At 41.5% G+C, this 23,877-nt stretch overlaps 2 protein-coding genes across 6 annotated transcripts in view; one reads left to right on the top strand and one right to left on the bottom strand.

Moving 5' to 3' along the window:
- Positions 1–56: 56 nt before the first annotated feature.
- LOC133350024 (putative bifunctional UDP-N-acetylglucosamine transferase and deubiquitinase ALG13) lies at positions 57–18,405 on the bottom strand. The gene is made up of 22 exons (XM_061563982.1): positions 18,335–18,405; positions 15,853–15,991; positions 14,810–14,893; positions 14,659–14,709; positions 13,889–13,935; positions 13,634–13,706; positions 12,564–12,645; positions 12,248–12,398; positions 12,058–12,115; positions 11,836–11,932; positions 11,407–11,462; positions 10,832–10,854; positions 10,140–10,264; positions 9,519–9,669; positions 5,011–5,152; positions 4,066–4,132; positions 3,913–3,968; positions 3,132–3,252; positions 2,866–2,976; positions 2,403–2,443; positions 1,660–1,825; positions 57–1,281 (listed from the first exon to the last, which is right to left on the bottom strand). Exons 2-22 carry the CDS (start codon positions 15,985–15,987, stop codon positions 1,118–1,120), a joined length of 2,001 nt encoding a protein of 666 aa, XP_061419966.1. The 5' UTR covers positions 15,988–15,991; positions 18,335–18,405; the 3' UTR covers positions 57–1,117.
- A 3,113-nt stretch (positions 18,406–21,518) lies between these two features.
- The window catches only part of SUPT20H (SPT20 homolog, SAGA complex component), a 33,897-nt gene continuing 31,538 nt past the window's right edge, over positions 21,519–23,877 (top strand). For 4 of the 5 annotated variants that reach the window (XR_009756001.1, XM_061563979.1, XM_061563978.1 and 1 more), the window contains exons 1-4: positions 21,519–21,602; positions 22,699–22,760; positions 23,568–23,612; positions 23,738–23,805. Coding sequence is in view for 4 of the 5 variants with exons in the window: in XM_061563979.1 (XP_061419963.1) it covers positions 22,758–22,760; positions 23,568–23,612; positions 23,738–23,805 (116 nt within the window). In the remaining variant the exon portion in view is untranslated. The remainder of the gene's footprint in view (positions 21,603–22,698; positions 22,761–23,567; positions 23,613–23,737; positions 23,806–23,877) is intronic. The other variant, XM_061563981.1, reaches the window with a different exon arrangement.

The following is a 23,877-nucleotide window of genomic DNA, read 5'->3' as shown; positions in this document are numbered from 1 at the left end:
GGAATGTTGACATCAAGAAGAATTCAGTGTCATTAACATTTTCAAATATTGCTTCCTTTAGTGCTACAATCATTTATCAACATTTCTTATTTTCAAAAAATGCAAATCGTGTTTTTACAGGTTAGTAAATGTACTGCAAGGGCCATATTCCAAGTTACAGCTCCCATCCAGCTTGGGCCACTGTTCCACAGACACGCAAGTGGCTCAGGCATGGCTTTGCTAATCTTCCAAAAATCCTGAGCATTTAACACAGGCTTTTGCAAAAAGAGGTTTTTTTGGGTTGGATCACAAATACATGTGGTTAAGCCCGCCACCACCTGACAGCTAATTTGTAACGTTTGTCACGTAAATAAAACATGCCAATTCGTTACTAGTACAGCACACTCATGTGGAGAGTAAACACAACACACCAGTGTGCTGTACTAGTAACGAATTGGAATATTTTGTGACAAACCTTACTAATTGGCTGTGTTGGGTGGTGGTGGGTTTAATGACATGTTTACACGATCTAACCAAAAAACTTATTATGAATCCTGAGCATGGCTGGAATTGTGTTCTGAGCCAGCGTGCAAGTATGGCTTTTAAGCAGTTAATTTGAGCGGAGCCGTGACTGAGCCTAAGTGTGTATGGGATTCACTGTATTTGAGTCAAGTCTGAAATATTTCTAAATTATGAGTGGCAGATTAGAGGCATACCTATCCAAACGTACCTGAGCAGAACTCAATGTCAATGAAAAATCACAACATTTAGCTAATTAGTTAACAAACTTTCCATACTACTGCATAACCACACGTTTACATGAAGCGTTAAGTTTCACAACATTTGTAATATAGCTTCAGTAATGTTTACAGTCAAAGCAAGTTAGTCAAATGTCACATTTCTGATTGGAATTACTTTGCTCAAGCTCAGCTTATAGAAAGCCTAAGCATAGCTAGGCCCATGCTCAGAGCTGGCTCAAGGTTAATGGTTTGGACCCAGTTCAATTGAACCAAAACAAAGCCTAAACCCCTCCATGACTAAGAATGGCCTAAATGTATTTGTGATTAGCAACCCTTGAGAACTCTAATTTCTGGGTGGCAGGCTACACATGACCCAGTGTATCAGATAACTCACACCGTCAAAGCATTCTGGGTTTCCATTGCAACAGCCCCCTTTGCCATGGTGTATGGAGGGCCATGGTGGGCGCATGGGAGTATGGCAGCTGATGTTGTGGCATGGGTTGGACAAATATTGGCTGTGGGCCACCTGGGTTGACAGAGGTGTAAGCATGATGGTAAGGTGCTGTGGAAAAAATGAAAGTAAAAAAAGTCAAGGTTTCTTGCTGCATAGACACGCCTGTACAAGGTACGTAACAATGTCAAACTTGAAAATGTAATTTTCATCTAGCCATTCATTTAGAAAATATACTTGAACATTTCAATACTTAGTAATTCTCTCGTGTATTCGGAATAATTCTATGATGGACTATCTGGGTCTCATTGCATATTTTGTAGTGCATTATCAGCCATCATTAATCCCACTGCTGGATGAAGGCCTCTTAAAACAAACAAAACGTATAAAGTTGTTAACATCAATACGGATATGTGCACATTCACCACTCGTGTTTGTTTACATTCAAACCAATAAAATGTTACAAAGCAGTTGCTGAGGATCTTGTACCTGCTGTTTGAGCCCCCAGAGGCTGGGTCTGGAGTTGCAAGGTGGGTGGATTTGGACTTGTGGCTGTGTCCAAGTGAGGTTTGAGGGCCTCTTGGTACAGGGGTGCTTCATGGCCAGACCCCGACTCCAAGTAGTTTTGGGCATATGCCCTCTCGTGCCACCAACTCTACAATGGCAGTCACAAACCCATAAAAACACATTTTAAAGTAGCTTATTTGATCAAAATGTACACTGCTTCAATCTGTATAAATATTAAATTTAAACTAAATATGTAATTTCGTATAGCTTCAAACAAGTTTGTTTTTATTATTTATGCAGTCCATTCATGTTTAGGAACAGTTTTCTAAGCCAAGATTTATAAAGTACATTAACACATCTACAAAGCAATTACGCTTTCTCTTCATGAATATGCAAGCAATTTCAGGTTTCTTTTAATGTGTTGCTTCTCCCGTAACTGCATTACAAGAATACTTACAATGCGTACTCCGAATAGTTTCACGTGGAAACTAGTCTCCTAAACCGTCAAGGGAAGTCTGGTTGTATAAAAAAACCTTAAGTGGTTTACCACAATGTAATTTACATAAGGGGACTCCTCTGCCAATAAACAGTCACTACTATTGACCACTGTTGTGTAACTGAAGTAGGGCATATTCATTTCTTTTCAAGCACTAATGCGCATTTTAAATCATTTTGTGAATACAATGTAATAATGATATTTACTTTCTAAATGCATATTTACTTACCTGTAGACCGCGATTGAAAAAATACTGCAGTATTTTCCTATCTATATTCAACAAAAAGAAAAGATTAGAAAAAGCTTGCACGTAGTTACCACATTACCAAATACATGTATTCTACAGATCATTTTACAAAAATCACATTTTTATTTAAATACTTTTTAAATCCGTAATGGATAAGATTTAATAGTCTTGGAGTTGAGCCTCAATTTTTTTTTTCTAATGTGAATTGTATGCATATTCAATATTTATCACGTTTCTTTTAGAAATGTTATATTTAAGTCTTGAAAAATGTAGGATCAAGTCATTTCCTTCATCTGTCAATCAGAGGAACGTGCAGGCCTTAATCAGACAACAGCTGTTCTAAACGGCACATCTTTTTCAACGTGAGTCCTAATTTTTTTTAAGTATGCCAATTTGGTTCATTACTCTTGAAAGTGCTTTTTGGCAATGGTAGAGTTAGGTATACCTTGTGGGAGATCACTTGCGTTGGGATCAAATGAAAATGGCGGAGAACTGGACACAACTTCCCCCAACTCGTTAACGCATTCAGCCTTCCATGGCGGCAATAAATAAACACCTGAAATTTCAGTGTAAAAAACAGTTGTAAGATTATCCAGTCTAATATTAAATCATTTTCCAACAATAATTCAGATTTGCGAGGCAAGTTTTATGAAAGCACGTATTCGCAATGGAACGTATTGCAATTAAAATGTATAAGTTGTGGTCGCTTACACGATGGAACTGCCTTCGGGTACGCAAGCTGAGAATATATGGGGGCTATGGGTTGTTGGACAGAAGACGGCAACGTTGAGGCACTGGCTGGAATTGACTGCCCAGATGTCTCTTCACAAGCCTTCATACAGGGAACAAATGCATATATCAAGCACTGCAATTTTATACAAATGCACAGAAAAAAGTTGAATGGCTTTGTGGTTTTAATTTTAGTGTTTTTATTAATAATAAGGTATCAGATTGTTTATACAATCCCAAAATAAAAAGGGGATACATATATAAAAATTATATATTCCACGAGTTAATTATTTTCACATAACAGTAAACTAATCACATGGGATATATTCCCCTCAACGTTTGTATTGACTACACATTACAAAATAATTCTGAAGAGAAAGTCAAGAATAAACTCTACCCTTCCTGTTGTCTGGCTGTAGTCACTGTCGAGATTCATTACAAGTCGTATATCAGGCGAATACAATCTACTTGTGTGAGATTTCAGCTCCCACATGCCTCTCCTCATCAATAACCAACAGCCACTCGAGAGACTCAAAATGAAAGCCAGGTGTAACTTGAATTGGTTACGACCAAAGGTTTATCCACTTGATTTACATTTTCCACTCCTATAAGTACAATGTACACGTGTAAATTACTCCACATATTTTTATTAACATCAATGCACAAAAAGTAAGTTCCTTTTAATGTAATGATTATTAGTGGCATGATCGTTGATGATTGTCTCGACACAAACATTACTCCCAAACAAAAAAAACAGCCTTACATTTTCACCATCCACTACTGGAATATTTAGTGGAGTCACATTTGGGTCTTCTGTGCCTAAGGGGGGAGAGCATGCATAAGTACAGCGTTTAAGATGTGATAAAGAATAATTATTTCTTGCAGTGAACCTTTGTGACATTGAGGCATAACTTACCTTCTTCACTTTTGTCCACGCAATTTGTATCCAATATTAATACATTGGACCCATTTTCTGTCTGCTCCTGCATGTTAAAATACATACAAGTATAACTGTGTTAATGTGTCAATGTGCTTTATCTTTTTTCCTGGTGTGCCTTTTTTCCTTTGGGTATATAATTCTTAACAGCAGCAACATATGGTTCTGATTGTGTATATTGTTGCCTAAGCTTGACGAATGAAACTTGGTTTGGTGTGTATTGTAATTCATTATTAAAAATGGCATTATACAAACCTGTGGCTTAAGAAAAATTGTTATATCACCACAAATGATTAAAAATGCAGTTTTTGATCAGAATGGTGTTTCTGTACAGACAAGTATGAACAATGTCGTGTTCTTGTACTGTTTTCACATTCGGAAACGGGTGCTTTTGCAATGTGCACATTCAGTGCACGAGTGTCTACGTTAGTACCCTCAAGCACTTTCATTTCAAGCGTGCTCCTTTTTCCATCCATGACAAGAAGAGAATTAATGATCTGGAAGTATGCCAAATGGGTGTTTTTAGTTAAATAAATGGAGAGGCTGTATGTGCCTTTTCCACATACCATATCTTTCTACTTCACAGCACATTACCAGTGCACTGATAGACAAAGGCTTCCCCACACCACGTAGGTCTTGAGGGTTGTTTAACCATACTTGACCAAACTGGGCATTATGGGTTAGTAAACGGGGTTGCCCAGGACCCATTCAGGTATCACTGCGCCATTGATGTTAGCCATTACTCGGAATCGCATTCGTGTTATTGAGTTCACCGTGCGATTCTCTAAAAATCCCCTACCTCCACTTCACCCCACCATATATCTGCTCTGCCAAAAATACCCCCCTCACTCCAGTTGTTTTATTACATTCAGGGCGGTGGGCAGAAAGTGCTGCTAAACAAAAAGAGTAATGTGTTATTCTCACACAATGGTCTGCGCCAGGGCTGTCATATTCTCCAGTAAAGTCGGTCAATCCAGAATTGGGTTCCTGCACGTCACTGGTTGAAGAGAGCTCCGCTTGAACGGCAGTACGGCTGCTTTTCACGCCACCGAACCGCTCCTCTGATCTGCACATGAAAAAAAAAATAGCACAAAGTAATTTTAAACACACTTAAGCAGCTGAAAGCACTATCACTCACGCACATCTAAGGAACTAACGTACAGGCAAAAACACTGGAGTCCTTTTCAGATACGGTTTTTTTTTCACCCCTTCATTAAGCTAAATTCCTACTGGGGCAAAATGAGAACAAGTAACTTTAAATAATGAAGGCCATCATCTCAATAAGTTCAATGACATAATTATGCAAATTATCACGAGTAAAACATGTCTGGTTCTACCAGCATTCCTACAGCACAACTTCGTTCAAAACACAAGTTGAGATACAACTTGGACCTGTATTGTAATCCTCCGATTAGATTACTCTTCAAAGCCTCTCTACAAAGACGTATTATTCATAACTAAATATTGTGCTGCATTGTTTGAATAAACGCCAAGAAAAGGCTTTCAAAGTCATGATGCGCCATCTGCTGGACCAACTGCCGATTTCAAGTAAGCGTTACACAGTATTTTACTTTTGGTATTGTTAAGGGGCCATATGGTGAGGTAATGCACAGCATATTTTATTAGCAGTAAAATCAACCATGAAAAACAACAAGGCTCAGTATTCACAATAAACGTTTTTGGGTTAGATCGCGTTATTTATAAATGTGTCGTAACACTCCACCACCCGACACGGCCAATCAGTAAAAAATGTCACGTTTACAAAGACAAATAGTTCACTACTTTAGCCCACCGGTATGTGTTGAAGAGTGATTTAACATCATTTACAAATGTTTTTGTTACTGGTATTAACTCTTTTATTAAATATAAATGTATAACAAATGTGGATACCCAGTGAGGCATGGAAGGTATAAGTGTACAAAATATGGCACAATTTTTTCACAATAATGGATATTCCAAAATTATAATTCAACAATAGCAGTTGTGAAACTGGAAAGTGTTGTAAAGCTGACAATCTGCATAGTAAACGTTGATTTTAGGGGTGGTCTTCTGCTGGGTTAACTGTTCCCTTGAAGCTGATAATGAGAACATTAAAATTCCAATCTTGGTTTATTTCCTAATACCTCTGTGAGTAAGAATTTCTGGAAACACTTACAATGTTCCACTAGTGCAAATCTTGGAGATAAATTGCATTTTTTTCAAAGTTACTATAAATTCATGATTCCAAAGGCAAGACACTTCATTTAAATTACCACACTTAATATGGAAAAAACGTTCAATAAGACTTTAAATTAGCTTGAAAGCTGCAGTACCAAATATTTTGATATTTTTCCCCCACATACCTTTGTTAACCATGTGTTATACATTTATGTTTCAAAGCAAAAAAGGTCAAACTTGAATTTGTATTCATACAATTCAGACGATTTTCACTTCACATTGAATTCCGCAAAAAAAAGGTTGCATTTTACATTGACCTTTAACAATGTGTGAATAATTTGTATGGAATGCTAGCTAGAACTCTCAAAGAACTCTCAGGAGATATGCATGCTACAACTCAAACCACATAATTTACAATGTCCCTTGTAAGGCCACTTGCACATGAGGACTAACATGGTTCTAGCCTTATTGTTTATCCAATAATCTTCAATAATACATGCTCCATACGGCAGTGAAAAGCAATTTAGTAGAACTTCACATGATGACAACAAAATATATACTCAACTACTAAGCAAATTTAAATGTATAGCACACGTCTGCTGCAGTTATTGCAGTTGAATGTACAACATGCAAGTATGCATTCACTATTTAGTAACAACCGTCAGGATGTTTTGAATACGGAGCATTGCAGATGACATTTATGTGCAATTTATTGCACCTAAGAACTGAGAGATCATCGTTTATTAAACAAAATATGGGGACTACGTGAAAGAAAAAAGTTGTAAAATTTTTACACAGCATGTGCGAGTACGTTATCTCTTAATGCATTATGTATTTCTATTTTTACATAATAATAAACAATAAAATCTACAGACTACATACAAGCATGTCACGTAGGTAAAAAATAATAATAAAGGAAAATAATTGATTTATTTTCATTCATTATTATTTTTTCCTACGTGACTTTACCGAAAAAACCTAAGAGTTATGAATCCTTGCAGTCACGAAAGCTTCAAATCTAGAATACATGCAAGCATTTATTAAGAAACTGCTGTCTTTTGCTGCCTAATTCCAAAATCCAGCAAAATATGACCTTTACATTAACCAGACATTCTTTCAGTGGCACAGCGCATTAGCTTATCTCAATAAATCCACTCCAATATTGTCAATTATACAGCTACTTTACATTGACTGGGAACGTAAAATAATATTGAGCAATGGCCACACTTGACAGGCTAAGCAATGTTAAATGTCATTGTGGAGTCACACAAGAGGTCTAGTAGTCGTGTTGCCAAAGCTAATAAGCTCAAGAGAAAGCCCCGATGTCATGGATGGAGCAACAACTGTTTGGGAAGTGTTTGCGAGATTGAACAGATGAATGTCATCTGATTCCAAGAACACAGGATGAGATGTTACTATCCTTTGTGCAAGCACTTCCAAGAGTTCATGAACAGTGAGCCTGGTGACATTTGGGGAGCGCATCGTCAGTAGTGACCCTTTGGTTCCTAGGGTGTTTCGGCCTTTCATACTATACACCCTCCCCAAAGGCGGCCAGCGACAGGGTGATCAATCCTACGCTTGCGTCCCATTCCCAATTAGTCATAGGAGTTGCCAGTTACAGAACTTACGTGGCTATGCAACACCAAACTGATTAATTTCGTAGGTATATATTGATTGCATGTGTCCACTTTACTTTTACAAAGTGACACAATTTGATTGCAATCTTTAATTTAGTGAAATTAAACCATGCCACAAATGGGGAGATGTTTATTTTCTCCCTTAGCCTCCACATCACGATCTAAACATTTTAGTTGTTTTATAAATCCTTCCTTTACTCTACCAAGTTACCAACACTTATGATTACTCCTAGTAAACATTCCAAAACTGGCTGCATTTCCAGCTGAGTGTACAAAAACCATTTAATGAGTGATTGTGCACCAAAGGTTGTTTGCCAAAATAACATTAATTACACATGCCTGTAGACATTTCACGAAGGTCCAAATAGCCCACACATCTACCACAATTGTAGTGACATCGGGGATGTCACTGTATGGTGCCAGCCCAGAAGGGCCGTGCCATTCGATGATCCAACATCGTGGACAGCACCGTGTGAGTGGCTGTGTGTAATACCAGCCCAAGCTGGGGCTTGGTGAGCACTGGGATAGTGCGGGCACCACGCACAGCGTGTGGTGGGTGTCAGCCCAGGGGCAAGGTTGCCCCGGGCCATGGCACTCTGGTTGACCCCATAGACACGTGATCTGGAGTGTCCACACAGGGGGCCCCAGGTGGGGTGCTAGTGGGTGATCACGTGTCCGGAGAGAGCTCTTGCGAAGGATCGAGAGGGAACGAGAATGCTCGAGAAGGCGGGCGGGGCCAAGGGTGGAGCGGCCCGACCGTAGGGGGATATAAGGCGGGTCCCTGAGAGGGACCGAGGTCGCTGCATTCTACAAGCTGGAAGCTCTACACCTACAAGCTGGAAGCTCAACACCTACAAGCAGGAAGCTCTACGTCTCAAGCTAGAAGCTCTTCGTCTTACGAAGCAACCACGTGGTCGGAAACCCGAGTGAGGGTCCGACCCTTCGTAGCAGTAACCCCTATGTATAGCATAGTTAGCTGGGTGGTCACCACCCTAGGCTGTATCGGGTAAAGCGGCCGTTACCCCTTTGTGTTACGGTGTTACAATAAATGTGTTGCCTCTAAAAGGAACGCCTGCGACTCAGTTGGACTCACTACACAATGACAAGCAGAAGTACGAGTACTATTCGGAGTCATTCTTCTGCTTGTTTTTGCCATCACAGCACTCAGGACATTATTTCCACAGATAAAAATTTGCAATTACCCAAATATGTTAAATGTTAAAAAGGCAATTATACTGATATCTTTAATCTTTTTACATTCATTCCAGCTTAAATATTTGCCAGTGAATAATGCATGGAATGTTGTCCATATATAATTAACACTTTCGTTCTGAAATTATGAAAACGCAAGTGTTGTACTTAAACCTCATTTTACAATAACTTTAATTATCAATTAACATGCAGAATCAAAAGGTTTCCTTATTGAACATTAATTGCATTAAGGTTAAAAATAAATCATTTTGTTCGCATCAGTTCTTGTGTGCTCTCTTGCCACACATCTTTGGCAATATAATAAATGCATATGGTAATTTAAATTGTCACATTTAATTACCTCTACTAACCGATAACCTAGCTTACTGGACCAATCCTTAAGAGAACCGTAGACGACTAATGAAATGTTTCTTGCACAAACATTACCCGTGAGCAGGAGGCCTTTCCATCTTTCTTGGGGGCTTGCAATGTTGGCCATTCGAATGGCCTTTGTACAAGGAGCCCGATCCAGTGAGACGACCAGAATATGAAGGGTAGTCTTGTCGATAAGAATGACTTAAGTGTCCGTAATAACGTTCTGAGAACACATCACAAGGGTGAAAAAACAATGGCATGTTCAGATTCTCAAACTAATGTGTTAAGTCATGGCACATATATTGCATTCTGTTATAAGGAGGTATGAGTATGAAACTAAATATTATTACAAGTCCATGAGCACAAAGTTGGATAAATGTTAATGGGTATTTTAAGCTATGTGACTTTCACTGATTAGATCTGCATTAGGCATGCCAGAGGTGATAGTTTGCTGAAGCTCTATAAGAAAGTTTGAGAAGGCCAAGAGGGCGAAAAGGAAGGTTCTAAACAGAAGCCATTTCACCAAATATAGAGGTAAGTCCAACATTAGACAGGATATGGGGAAGAATATGCCTACTTAGGCAGAGGAATCAAGAATACAACCTTGGTCAGCCAAAAAAATTACAATATGCACGTAGTAAACGACACATCCTCAATTTCAGATCCTCGTATGAAGTGTGCGATATGACACACCATGCTTCCGGTGCTGAATAGGCATCTCGAAAAGCTGTCTGGATGGCGCACCGTGGACGCCCATCATCCTTTCAGAAGCTGATTGGCAACCCATGGCACGAACGCTCTCCAGCATAACATGATGCCTGCAATTGCACGGGGGGCTCATGTTGAGCCCACTCGTCGCCACAGCACTCCACACATTTGTCCCTAAAGAGCAAACCTAACCACTTGCACATGTCCATTGAACATTCCTGCATTATTACAACACAAATCCTGCACGTTTAAATTGTAATTTAAACACGGTATGTATACTTTATATGGGACATCAAATACAGAACAAAATCCTTACGGTTGACTACCATATGTTTAAATTATAAATGTTTTGCAAAATTCCCCAAACACTTTCCACTCATGAAACATCTGTTGCTCCATTTGGTGGATTGACAAAGTTTCCATTTTAATGTCACCAAATGGCTCTGGCCTCGAGAGACCCTAAGAAGAATGTTTGTAATTGTAAACTTCCTTTTAAAAGTTAACGTAAAATCACGTGATGCATGACAGCTGCTATGCAGTAAAAAAGTGCTTTATTTGCTATTGATGACAAAGAATTGTCCATCTACAGCGAAAAATACCGTTGTGCAAGGGCTTTAATGAACACAGTGACAGTTTGGTAATTTGGGTTGATTTTCTGGATGGAGGCACTGAAATACCTCCCTCCAGGCTTCAACTGCACCTACACCAAAAGAAATCCAGAGGTCACAGTAAGCAACAACACAATCCATCAACCAGATGAAATCACCCACAATGTTGCCATCTCTAAATCACATCACAAATATTTCCATTGAACAACAATGCCAGAGTACTATGCGTTATAATAAAGCATAGGTTTTAAAAAATATAGAGTATATGCCATCGTGGCCACTTCATTGATTTACGAGCAATGATATGTGCTCAGTACTGTGGTCAGTTGGTTGAATTAAATTGTCAACATAAAATGCATGGTGTTCACCCCCAGATATACATGGTAATTTTAAGGGTTTCAATTACGTATACTCAAGCCTGGAAACACATCTACCCTGCTCACTGTTGAAAAATAAAGACGTAATTTGCAGTGTTGTTTTGCGAGCAAATGTGCCAATTAAAAAACGAGTGAAATTTTTTAAATGTGTTATGAGTGCGTGAAGTGCAATATTGTCGAAACCATATTACAACTTCTAAGGCGCTGACCAATATTTGGATAACAGACTGAAACATTGAAACAATGAGCTCTACAATTAAATTATACCTCGCACTTTTCACCCCCTGAAAACTCCAAAACTGGAAATCTTGTCATTGTGTAGCCTACAAAAAGGTATGCAAATAAAACATGCACTTGGAAAACTGTATTTTGATCAAGTAAAGGATGCAACATTAAAACATTAGGCGGTAGTGCATATTATGATCAGACAGCACCCTCTTGTGTCTTATTTTATACCACATACCTTTAAAACGAAGTGAGTAATATTGTTCATGCAAACTTTACTCCAGTATATAAATGTGTTATGTAGGAATCAGTTTTAAATTATTGTTATATATCTATATATAAAACGTTCAATGCTTAATAAATCTATAAATAGAAAACATCTAAGTTTAACAAAGCACATACATTTTGCTATAACATGATCTCTACATTTAACTATTGCCATTAAAAACATAAAATTCCAACTTTACACACCTCTTGCAGAATCAATCCAGACATCAAACTCCACATTGCGATATATTTCTGAGTCCAGCGATTTCAGCACTCGGAAAGGAAACTCTGGAAAGTGAGCCTAGAATTGAGGATAAAGGTAGATCAAGATAATTTGGCTTTAACGCTTTGCTTTACAGCATAAACATGATCTCAAAAGAACCCAATGCAGGCACAATATTCAATTCTCTCACAAATTACAAATACCTGGCCAGCTTTAATTATTTTTCTTGAAGTCTTTTCAGCATATGAATATCCTACCAATCTGAAACAAAAATACATTGGAACATGCATTATTATTGCAAGCATATCTGTGAAGATGATGCTTTACTTGAATTGGACACACTGATGATAGTAGCATTAACTGCCTGTCACTTTGTATGCTTAGGAGACTCACGGCTTGCCATCACGGGCCAAGGTAGTGGGATGCCGAATCTCCTTATGGCGACCTTGAGTCTCTTCCTGCAAGCGAAACCACTCCACCTCACGAGCCACCACATCCGGACTCACCCCAAACACGCGCGTGTACAAAAGATTGTACACAATCGCTGTCCCACACGCAGAAAAATGCCACTTGAAGGTAACATCATTTTGCAGTGTAATTACAATACTTGTGAAAACAACCATTACCATAGTTCACAAGTTTTGTGCAGGACATTCCGTTTAATGTGATTAATGTCAAAATGAATGGTGCATGTTGAAAAGTTCCTTACACTGGCAAATAGCTGCAGCTGTGTACGTGTTTTTGGAACAGACAGCATCATATTTCGCTTCATAGCGTTGGCACAGCATCACCTGAATGCAAAATAAAATTATCAGCAGAATCTTTACTGCAGTCTTAATCTGCTTTCTCCAAATACACATTAATTACTTTTCATTATTAACATTCTCCAGACCTAATCATTTGTTACATTTACAGTGACTGTTTAATATGCTGTCCTATAAACATTTTTAATGGTTATTTAGCCTTGCATAAAGGAATACTTTCATCGCCACACTACACGTGCATTATATTTCAAATGTTATTTCATTCTGTCAACATTTTTCCACAATAACTTATTGTCTACGCACTAAACTTCAGACAAAACTCTATTGGTATGTGCGAATCAAAACAATCTTATACTATAAAGACCTTAATCTGTATGCATGTCTAATAAACCTCGAGAATATTTCCCGACAAGGTAGAAAGCTGGAATTTGGTACATAAGTAGCTTTAAGCACACAAACAGGAAAATAAGAAAATCCGAAATTTTTCTTTTTAAGGCCCCCAAATCTCGATTTTTTTTTGTAGTGCCCCAGACATGTTTGTATGTCATTCAGAAACCGTTCAAAATATAAGATTGCGTTTCTTTTCGTTTGATAGAGCATTAAACAGTATATACAATTAAAGCGAGAACCATTGTTCTATCTTTTATTGTTCATGAGATATTTCGTATTAAAGCGGTTTTGGAAGATACGCATTTTATGATGTTCACATCTGAATAATTCGAAAACGGTAAAAGTTATGAGCTTCCCCTCATACAGTATTAAGTTTGTTTATTTGTGTTCTTTCTAATAAGACAATAACTAAACCTTTGAATTGAGCGGTTTCCGATGGGTACGTCTTGAAATATTTTAGCGGAAAAATACAATTTTTTTGAGTAGTTGTGTCTGATTGTAGATACAAATTGTAAAAAAACATATCAGGTTCATTATTATATTCATTGAAACTTTTGCAGACGAAGACATGCTTAATGAACTAGTGTAGCTAATAATACAAAAAACATTTGACATGTATTAACACCTTCTTGGAAAATCCATTGCTAGTAGCCTTGAACGGTGGTTTGTTTGGCTCTCTGTAGATTAAAAAATCACATCTGAAAAGAACACATTATGTTAATCATATGCATACATCCAGTTTGAATGAGACATGGAAAAGACCTTGGTAGTTTGTTAAACCTCTAAGGATATTAACGCATTTACAATGATTAAGTAACAATGTGTCCTTTCCAGCAAGTTGGTGGAATTGCTCAGAAGTGTATGTTCGCTTTTCTCTCACCTGTACAACAAGGCTAGGGCAGCCATCTCCACATTGCCAGCTGGCATCTGATAGAAAACAATAAATATGACACACCGTTGTGCAAGACTCAAATTATGGTTATACTGGTAATTAACCATATTTGAATATAAACCTCACCATACCAAATGAATCACCCATTGGGTGGGCAATAACCACAATATAACGTACTAATAATGAGCCACTCTGCATTAAACAACCTACACGAAAGCTCAAACGTGATCAAGGTCCTTTTATTAACCGCATATATAATTTTAAAAATCCGAAAATTTACATTACCGGTTTACATACTGAGCTCATACCAAAGTAGAGTCGTTTAAAATGCCGATTACATTTTTTACAATCTACTTATGTTCGGAAAATAATGCCTTACTGTTATTTAACGTAAAACGCATTTAGTCCTGGCTTGCCAGCACTCTCTATCTTGCAGGGTTAACAAATATATCAAAGCTCCTTATTCTGGCCGACGTGGTTGACCTCACTTAGTTGGGACAGTGGGTCCCTCTCCCCACCTTTTACCCACCCCCAACCCCCCTATCTTTTTACGGCTCGGTTGCATCGGGGTCGGTCCTCCGCGATTTTTGATTCCCGGATTTGTGAGCTACGTGACCGGGCTGTGACGACGGGCACGCGTTTTGTTAAAATAAATGTAACAACAATAAATAAATAAAACTCCTTATTCTACCCCATAGCTTTACCATCATTTCATGACTTGGAACACACAACTGCAATTGCCTTATGATTTTACTTACTCTTGGATCTAGGACACTGTTGACGATACATTTCAGGGGGCTTTTTGAAATCTGTAGGTAAACATAAAATGTAGTTAAAGATTTGATGTAATATTTAAGTAGCATCTACCATAAAGTAACAAGTGCTCATAGGTTATCATCACACGAGCACCTTCTTGAGTGAATCACTGTTGCCTTGGATAAACTGTGCACACTCTCTCCGTACTTCTCGATGTTTAGACTGCGTGTAGAATATCTGAAACAAAATCAAACACACAGCCTGCGTATACAGCAGTTGCACTTTCGCAACAGCAACATGCGCAACCATTCCTTCACAAAATAATCTTTAAATACTGAAATAAAGTATAATCCTGCAACATTTGATGAAATTGCCACTGGTATTTATCAGAACACTTGATGTTGTAAACGCATTAGTACAATGTTTTTCATGTTTAAAAAAAATAAAAATGACTTCATCTAGTTGAGTAATGTTTATACATGTAGCCCTTGCAGCAAGTTGAGGCACTTTAAGAATGTGTACAATCATTATCAGCCATGATCAATCCACTGCTTGATTACGGCGTACGCATACCTGTCAACCCATACGGTTTACCCGTATTCTTGTACAGGGAAATTGAGATTTAAAAAAATTGTCTGGTTCAGCAGTTCCATTGCTAGATTATTTTTTCTGCCTGAGGACGACCGCTTGTGTTGCGATCGAAATGTCGTGATATATTATTTTTTATTTTACTTTTCTACCCACGTGACTTTACTCTGATAATATATAATATATGCATTGTCTTTTAAACTGATTGGTGTTAGACCAGAGGACGCTTCTGGTCGAACACCTTTTGAGACGAGGCTCCAAAGAAAGCTGTCTCTGGTGTGGACCAATCACTTTCAAAGACAATGCATCTATTATCAGAGTACGTTTTTTGTTTGCATTCTGACCACAAGTATTGTGGTTAATGCAGACATGATTCCTTGTAAAAGGTTTCAGTTTGGTGTTTTAACATCTTAACACCTGTTTTGTTGCCAGAGAAAGGGGGAAAACCTATTCTCATAGTCTGGTACTGGCAAAAGTCCCATGATGGTCAAAACTCTTTTTCAAAAGCCCTTTAATTTTCGTCGGCTTTACCCCGCTCTGAAAATGAGTAAAATAACAAGTCTAGTTAATAATCTTGTATGATTACTCATCGCTAATGCACGCGTCACCTCTTGCGCCACAACCCTGTACACGCTAGACGCGTCCCTCGCCACTGCCACGCGGTGTAGGCCCAGCGCCGCGAGCCCCGCGTCCATCTGCTCGCACTCCCGGCTGCGGTAACGGGAGCCCTGCGCCTCGTTCATCTTCCTATTAAACATAATCACCAATTCGTTTTTACAATGGCATTTACATGATTACTTTGCTGATGTTGCTTGTTTCGGAGCGCGACCGTCGACCACTCGCGTACACGTGGCCCGCTCCACGAGGTATCACGTGACCACCCACGAGCCTCGCCCTTCTCCCTCATCACGTGACCCATGCCACCTCCTTCCCCAGACCTCCTTCCCCAGACCTCCTTCCCCAGACCTCCTTCCCCAGACCTCCTTCCCCAGACCTCCTTCCCCAGACCTCCTTCCCCAGACCTCCTTCCCCAGACCTCCTTCCCCAGACCTCCTCCCCCCCCCCCAGACTTCCTCCCACCCCCCCCCCCAGACTTCCTCCCACTCCCCCCCACCAGACTTCATCCCACACCCCCTACTAGACCCCCCCACCAGACCTCCTCCAACTCCCCCCCCCCAGACTTCCTCCCACTCCCCCCCACCAGACTTCATCTCACCCCCCTACCAGACACCCCACCAGACCTCCTCCCACCCCCCACCAGACCTCCTTCCCCCTCACCAGACCCCCCCTTACCAGACCTCCTCCCACCCCCCACCAGACCTCCTTCCCCCTCACCAGACCCCCCCTTACCAGACCTCCTCCCACCCCCCACCAGACCTCCTGCCCCCTCACCAGACCCCCCCCCCCACCAGACCTCCTCCCACCCCCCACCAGACCTCCTCCCACCCCTCACCAGACCTCCTTCCCCCTCACCAGAACCCCCCACCAGACCTCCTCCCACCCCCCACCAGACCTCCTCCCACCCCTCACCAGACCTCCTCCCACCCCTCACCAGACCTCCTTCCCCCTCACCAGACCCCCCACCAGACCTCCTCCCACTCCCCACCAGACGTCCTGCCCGCTCACCAGACCCCCCCCCCCCCCACCAGATCTCCTCCCACCCCCCACCAGACCTCCTGCCCCCTTACCAGACCCCCCCCCACCAGACCTCCTCCCACCCCCCAACAGACCTCCTCCTCCCTCACCAGACCCCCCCCCCCACCAGACCTCCTCCCACCCCCCACCAGACCTCCTGCCCCCTCACCAGACCCCCCCCCACCAGACCCCCTCCCACCCCCCACCAGACCTCCTCCCACCCCCCACCAGACCTCCTGCCCCCTCACCAGACCCCCCCCCCACCAGACCCCCTCCCACCCCCCACCAGACCTCCTCCCACCCCCCACCAGACCTCCTTCCCCCCCACCAGACCCCCCCCCACCAGACCCCTCCCCCTCACCTGACGTGTGATTGGCGCGTTTACGTGTTACGTCACGCCCTCAGTATTGGCGGGAAAATGTTTAATGGCGACGCAGTTGTGAAATCTGTCAGTTTGCGTTAAATACTTTATAGACATTGATCGATCAATTTAAATTGTATTTATCAATCGTGTATGCATGTGTACTATGTTGAACTTATTTCACGCCGTGCGTAGCCAATGTGGGTTGTTTAACCATGAAATGTAAGGGTACAGGGCACAGTTAACTTGGCAATTAATTTTAATCTAATCTAGTTTTAATCTTCACCCGATAGTTTTGCGAATGAAATAAATGTTCTGGTTCTGTCACATCAATGTTCTGGCTCTATAAACATCGATATAAAAACATCGATGTGGAATCCTTGGTAACACTTAAACATCGATATTTTGAAACTTTAGTTCTACCTGATGACGGTTGCTTGTTTTGCAATCGAAACGTGGAATTCTATTATTTAATTTATTTTATTTCTACGTGACTTCATCGATATTTCGCTATCAATGTTGCTTTTTCCTAACGAAAAATCGTCATAAAATATAGGAAATACTCCCCCGCTGTCCATCGGCCACGTGGCCTCTTGCTTCAGCTCTTTAATTACAATAATCGCTATATATCGTGTATATACAGCTGCAGTTGTGGTTATAGTGAATATGTGAAGTAGATAATGTTCGTTAGTGGGTGAATGTTCACCCTACAACACCATCCATACGCTTGTTTTTTTTTCTACAATATTATGACGAGTTATTTTGCTACGATGTATCCTGAAAAGTAAAATAAAACATCGAAAGCATCAATCTCTTCGTTCCTATCGTTTCGTGTTCATTAATGGCATCATTAAACACGTGGAGTGTTTGATTTTGTTCGATTTCTCAATGTTTTTCATTCAGTGTCCCATCCCTACACGCGTTTGACGACAAATTGAGTAGATTCCAGACACAACTTGAAGCAAGACCCGGATGGGCTGAACTATCCTAACACGTAGATAACACAATGTTAAAGCAACATAAATCTTAATAGCCAAATTAATAAATAACACGACTTTAGATACAGAACCTTGAACTTTAACGCGGAGACTTACCGCTTGCTGCCAGCGCCTGACTCCAACTGGCGCCTGTCACGTGACACGGGGCTCTTGCCAACCGTTAACCCCCCCCCCCCTCTTTACCCCCCACCCCTCTTTACCCCCCTCCCACCTTTGCCCCCCTCCCCCTTTACCCCCTCCCCCCTTTACCCCCCTACCCTCTTTACCCCCCCACCCACCTTTACTTTACCCCCCCCCTTTACCCCTTCTCCCCCCTTTACCCCACCCCCACCCCTCTTTACCCCTTCCCACCTTTGCGCCCCTCCCTCTTTACCCCCCTCTCCCCTTTACCCCCCATCCCTTTTTACCCCCCTCCCACATTTGCTCCCCCTTTGCCCCCCCCTCACCCCTTTACTTCACCTCCCTCCCCCATTTACCCCCCTCCCCTCCTTTACCCCACCTTAGCCTCCTCCCCTTCCGCTCCCCACCTCTCCCACCCAGAATCAGAATATGTATTACTGGTAGGAACCCACTGGTTACACCAGCCCACAGGGGATTATTGTGTCTGTCCGTCCGTCCGTCGTGCATCCAAAAATGAGAGGGGTGGGGCTGGGTGGAGAGGGGAGGGTGGGGAGGGGCTGGGTGGGGAGGTTGGGGAGGGGTGGGGCTGGGTGGAGAGGGGAGGGTGGGGAGGGGCTGGGTGGGGAGGTTGGGGAGGGGAGGGGCTGGGTGGGGGGTGGGAGGGGTGGGGCTGGGTGGGGAGGGGCTGGTCACCCCGTGGTGCCCTTATAAAACTCAACGTTTAACCTACTCACGCCGGCTTGTGCCCGCCCTCACAGTCGGGCATATTTGCGGAATACACCACGCCGCCGTTGACCCTGGCCATTGGCCGAGCAACCCGACGTTCCTACCAGCTCCCTCCGCAGGAATGTGTTCAGAAGCGACCTGAGCACAAATAATAGCTCAACAAAGTGGGCCATCATTTGGACATTCATAGCACCAAAATAATCTAAATTATCTCGATGCCATATCGGCGAAGTTCCATTTCAGAATTAGAAACCTTTACTTTCTCATCTCCCCGGGCTAATGTGTTGTTATTTTTTGCATGGGGGTTTTGCGAGCTAGAGCTTCACATTCCTCTGGTTTCGCCTGAGTAGTGATTATAGTCAATTGCGTATCTACGCCTGTGAAAATTCTGGACATCTGTGAACAAAGAGCTTCATAGCTCATCGGATTCCTCCAGTATAAAACCACGTTCTGATTCTCTGCCAAAGAACTGTCAAACAAAAGTGGGGACAGGCAGCCAGGACACCTTGCGAGATGGAGCGGTGGCTGGTGTGTCACGCATGATTACGTAGTGGCAGCCAAGGGATGGAATATTCCCAAAGGGGCAAGTCCACCGTGGAGATGGAACGAGAAAATAATCTCGTGTACAGGTGCCAGGTGGATAGAGCGCCACCTTGGGGGAGGCTTTTATCCAAGCGTGCATTTGGTCATTCGCGACGGTGAGCATCGATGATTGCAAAAATAGAGAATGGTAGGGTTCATACTTCTTCCCCCTCCAACCCAGCTTAAATATACGCTCCAAGCTTGGTGGTGTTTCATTCTTCACCTGAGGACAGCTGCTTGCGTTGTAGCCGAAACGTCGTGAGAATTATTTTATTTTATTGTTTTATTTTTATTTTATTATTTCCCTTCTACGTGACTTTACCGAAAGAACCAAGAGGGTTCATACTCTTAGGTTTTTTCGGTAAAGTCACGTAGGTAATAAAAATAAATAATAATAAATAGAATAAAATGGTAGGGTTGCTCACAATCACAAAGTGAAATACTCTAGTCCCCTTTTAAAAAAAAACGATTCATCTAGCAAACATAAATTAATTACAAATTCAGTTCAAATTTGGATTTAAAGCTTTCGTGACTGCAGGGATTCATATTCTTGGTTATTTCGGTAAAGTCATGTAGATGGGAAATAATAAAATAAAAATGTAAAACAATAAAAATTCTCACGACGTTTCGACTGCAACACAAGCAATCATCATCAGGTGTGGATTTCACAAGAATATCAGTTCAGTCGGTTTATTTTGAATTACCCTGAGCCAATAAGCTCTTCAATCGGGTTTAAAACAAAACACACCGATGTTGGTTTACCAACATATTACCCCTTAATATTCAAATTACAACAGGATCTGCATCCAATAGTGGATCAATCATGATTGATGGTGATTATGCAAATCATGCAACGTAAATCAAACACAGACAGCAGATTGTTTTGTGATGCAGCTGCTGCGTTGGCAGCGGTTCACACCCACAATAAACGAAAATTTCGATTTAAAGATTGAGGACGGCTGCTTGCGTTGTTGTGTATGAAGAATTCTTCACCTGAGGACGGCTGCTTGCGTTGTGGCCGAAACGTCGTGAGAATTATTTTATTATGTTTTATTTGTATTATTTTATTACTTCCCTTCTACGTGACTTTACCGAAAGAACCAAGAAAATAAACGAAAACTCGACTCATTCGTCGATAACATAACTACCCTTAAAGACAAAACAAGCATATATATAGAATCGGCAATGTCACTCAATCATCGCCCATACATAGAGACACCGGAGCGATAGAGTGGATTACATCACAAGAGTTTGGAGAATTGTAACTTGTTAGGAACATACCAGTCAACCCCTTATCAGTGCCCTACCTTCATGGGATCTCCTTTGCCAGTACCAAAATATACTAATAGGGTTTTTCCCCTTTTTTCTGGCAACAACACTGACACCTTTTGCAAGGAATCATGCTTACATTAACCACAATACCTGCAGTCAAATGCACAATACCTGCATTTGACTGCAGGTATTGTGGTTAATGTAAGCATGATTCCTTGCAAAAGGTGTCAGTTTTGTTGCCAGAAAAAAGGGGAAAACCCCTATTAGTGCCCTACCTTATTACAGACCAATTCAGACCGTATCGGTCACCCCGTGACTCTTATAAATCTCAACGTTCATCCTACAAAGCCCCAACACCAGGGAGAAACACAAACAAATAGACAAACACGTTTTTATGCACGTATTAAAACCCAATTTCCCTGTACATGCGTACGGGATATAAACCGCGTGGGTTGACACCAATCGGAACAAAAACTTCAACAACAAAAATCCCACGTGGGCCGGAACCTTTTTTCCCTCTCGCTCACTCCCGCGCATGCGCGGCGCGAGCTGTTGGTTTCGCCCCCGGAGCAAAGTGCCGACCGGACCCACGTTGGCTCCGCCCCCTCGGTGGCGGCAGGGGGAGGAGCGATGGCGGCGGCGGCGGCGTTGGCGCCAGCGAGAGGTTAGTAGCGGCCTTCTCCTCTTCATCATCATCTTCCTCCTCCTCGTCACGATTATATCAGCCTTGCACGATGGTTGCTAGCGAGACGTGTGTTCGACGATGATCGCTGTGGTGCAGGCGGTGGTGGTGGTCCGCTTGAGCCCGTGGCCTGTTGCTCGAGAGGGACGCCGCGGGCTCTGATTGTGTGATACCGATGACCCAACATTTTTTGTTTGTTTTGTTTAAATAAATCAACGTAATCGATAATATACGCGTGTGTGTGTTTGCGTGCGTGTGTGTTGGTAAGCGCTAATGATGTGCATGCGCCGTCGTGTAGTTCATAAACACCGATGTATGAAATGATGCGTTTCGTGGATGTACCCGCTCTCGTCTTGGTAACATGGAAGTGCCGTGGTTGCTTAGGGAGCTTCTGCGTTTACAGGAGATGGGCACCCGACTCGCGCTCAAACTTGCGCGGGAAGCAACTTGAATCTTAAAACGGCAAGCGATGCTTTTGCTCGTTGAGCCGAGTACTAATCTCTGGCAGACGACGTAAAAAGAGCGAAGTGAAAATGCCGAGGCGTCGTTGACATCTTTATGATTGAGCCGTAAACAATAGCATGCGAGCTCGGAGTTGAGGCAGTAATCTGTATGCTTCGAAGACGGGTTATGGAATTATCGCATTACAGAACTGTACTGTATTGTCATGTATCCAGGTAAAGCCTTTGTGGGTCTAAATACAATATTTCTTTCAAAAACGATCCTGCTTTTGTCAACGTTTTGCATTGGACAGTGCGCGTTATATGTTACGTTGTATTTTACTTCTGTGTTTTTATTGAAGAAAGCTGTTAAGTATTTTAATCAGGTTTTTTTTTATCTTGTGTGCATCTACACATTTTCATCTATAATGTTGAGGTGTATTCTGTGCTATGCATGCATCTCTAAGTATTTCATGTGGTTTATGCGTTTGTGTAGTTATGTAATGTTAAGAATATATCAATGACATCTATACTTCACTTATAATATGTCACGAAGTCCATTGCACAGTTTCATTGTAAGATTCGCTGAATGATATATTGGACCATGTTAATGTCGTGCATGGCTGTGTTCTATCCAGGAATCGGTGCACCCTGACCCCTTGCTGGGGTGAGGGGTGTGAGGGCCTCACCGTTTAAGATGGTGCGTATTATACCGCAGGAATCCGTTTTTAGATATATGCAATGTTATATTGCTGTTACAGTTCTAGTTAGGCAAACCGATAGGCTACTTTTTGCCGTGACAATAGAAATGATATGTCCACCCATCCCAACGACGACACAAAATCTTCAAAACCCCGAAAACCATTATGAAAATTACCACACGGCATACCAATGTCCAGATCTGTGTAGGTTTTGCACATGGCTGACTTGGGAAAAATCTAAACAAAAAAGAGCTCTTTGAATAAATTGGTTTGTCAGCATTTTTTTTTATAAGTTTGTCACTTGAACGACATGTGCACAACAAATGCTACTACCTCCAGGCATCTCTGCTATCGTCATAGTTGCTTTTCCAGTTTTAATTTGCCCGTGTGCAGAAAGTGAACTAAAACAGGGACGTTTGCAAGTAACTGTTCGTGAGTCCTCTAGCATCCGGACATTTTGTGGATGCATCAAATTTGTATCAGGCCCCAACTCTACCAATTATGTGTGTAAATGGATCTCAACAGCCAAGTTTCTCAAGAGCCTTCTGGTCTAACTGATCGAACCCACCCTTATTTTACTATAATGGTCTTTCTTACCAAAACCATTTATAAAAGGTCAAAGTTGCCTTTATAATCAGATATTTGCATTATTGAGCATATCCAAAGTTAACTTCGCCTCTATATGAAACGATACATCTTGATTTTTGTAAGTTCTGTAAATATATGGTCATTGTGTTTTAATTTGCAATGCTGATGCTCTATCAGGGCCTCATGATACCTACATCTTTCATGATTTTCTGATGCAGGTTAATCAGGCCAAAGCACTTGAATACGCACTGGACCGTGCAGAGGTGTGTATATTGTAAAGAGAATACAAAAAAGCAACACCCTTCTGACACTCTTTAAGCCATTATAAACATTCAGCATTTTATAAATATACATATGTGAATTTATTCTTGTTTATATTTTATTTCAGTACATAATAGAATGTTCTCGCCAGCGACCACCCAGGAGAAAAACCACTGCAGCTTCGGCAGCAAAATGGTGAGCTCTCTTGCATTTTATAAGTTGTGTTACAGTGTGTCCTCAATATACCAGATTCATTCAGGGGTGGGG

The sequence above is a fragment of the Lethenteron reissneri genome, chromosome 32 (genome assembly GCF_015708825.2).
Source record: "Lethenteron reissneri isolate LAM-NWPU_2019-01 chromosome 32, ASM1570882v1, whole genome shotgun sequence".
Taxonomy (NCBI): domain Eukaryota; kingdom Metazoa; phylum Chordata; class Hyperoartia; order Petromyzontiformes; family Petromyzontidae; genus Lethenteron; species Lethenteron reissneri.
Note: the sequence above shows the minus strand (reverse complement) of the source record. Positions and strands in the feature narration are given on the sequence as shown.

Bases quoted from the DNA above. Each gene is read 5' to 3' on its own strand.
- LOC133350024 (XM_061563982.1), bottom strand. From the start codon at position 15,987: ATGAACGAGGCGCAGGGCTCCCGTTACCGCAGCCGGGAGTGCGAGCAG. The intron at 12,646-13,633 runs GTGTTAATACAT...TTTTGCATTCAG, and splicing joins GCAATGGATTTTCCAAGAAG to GTGATGCTGTGCCAACGCTA. The intron at 2,444-2,865 runs GTATACCTAACT...TGTTGAATATAG, and splicing joins CGCAAGTGATCTCCCACAAG to ATAGGAAAATACTGCAGTAT.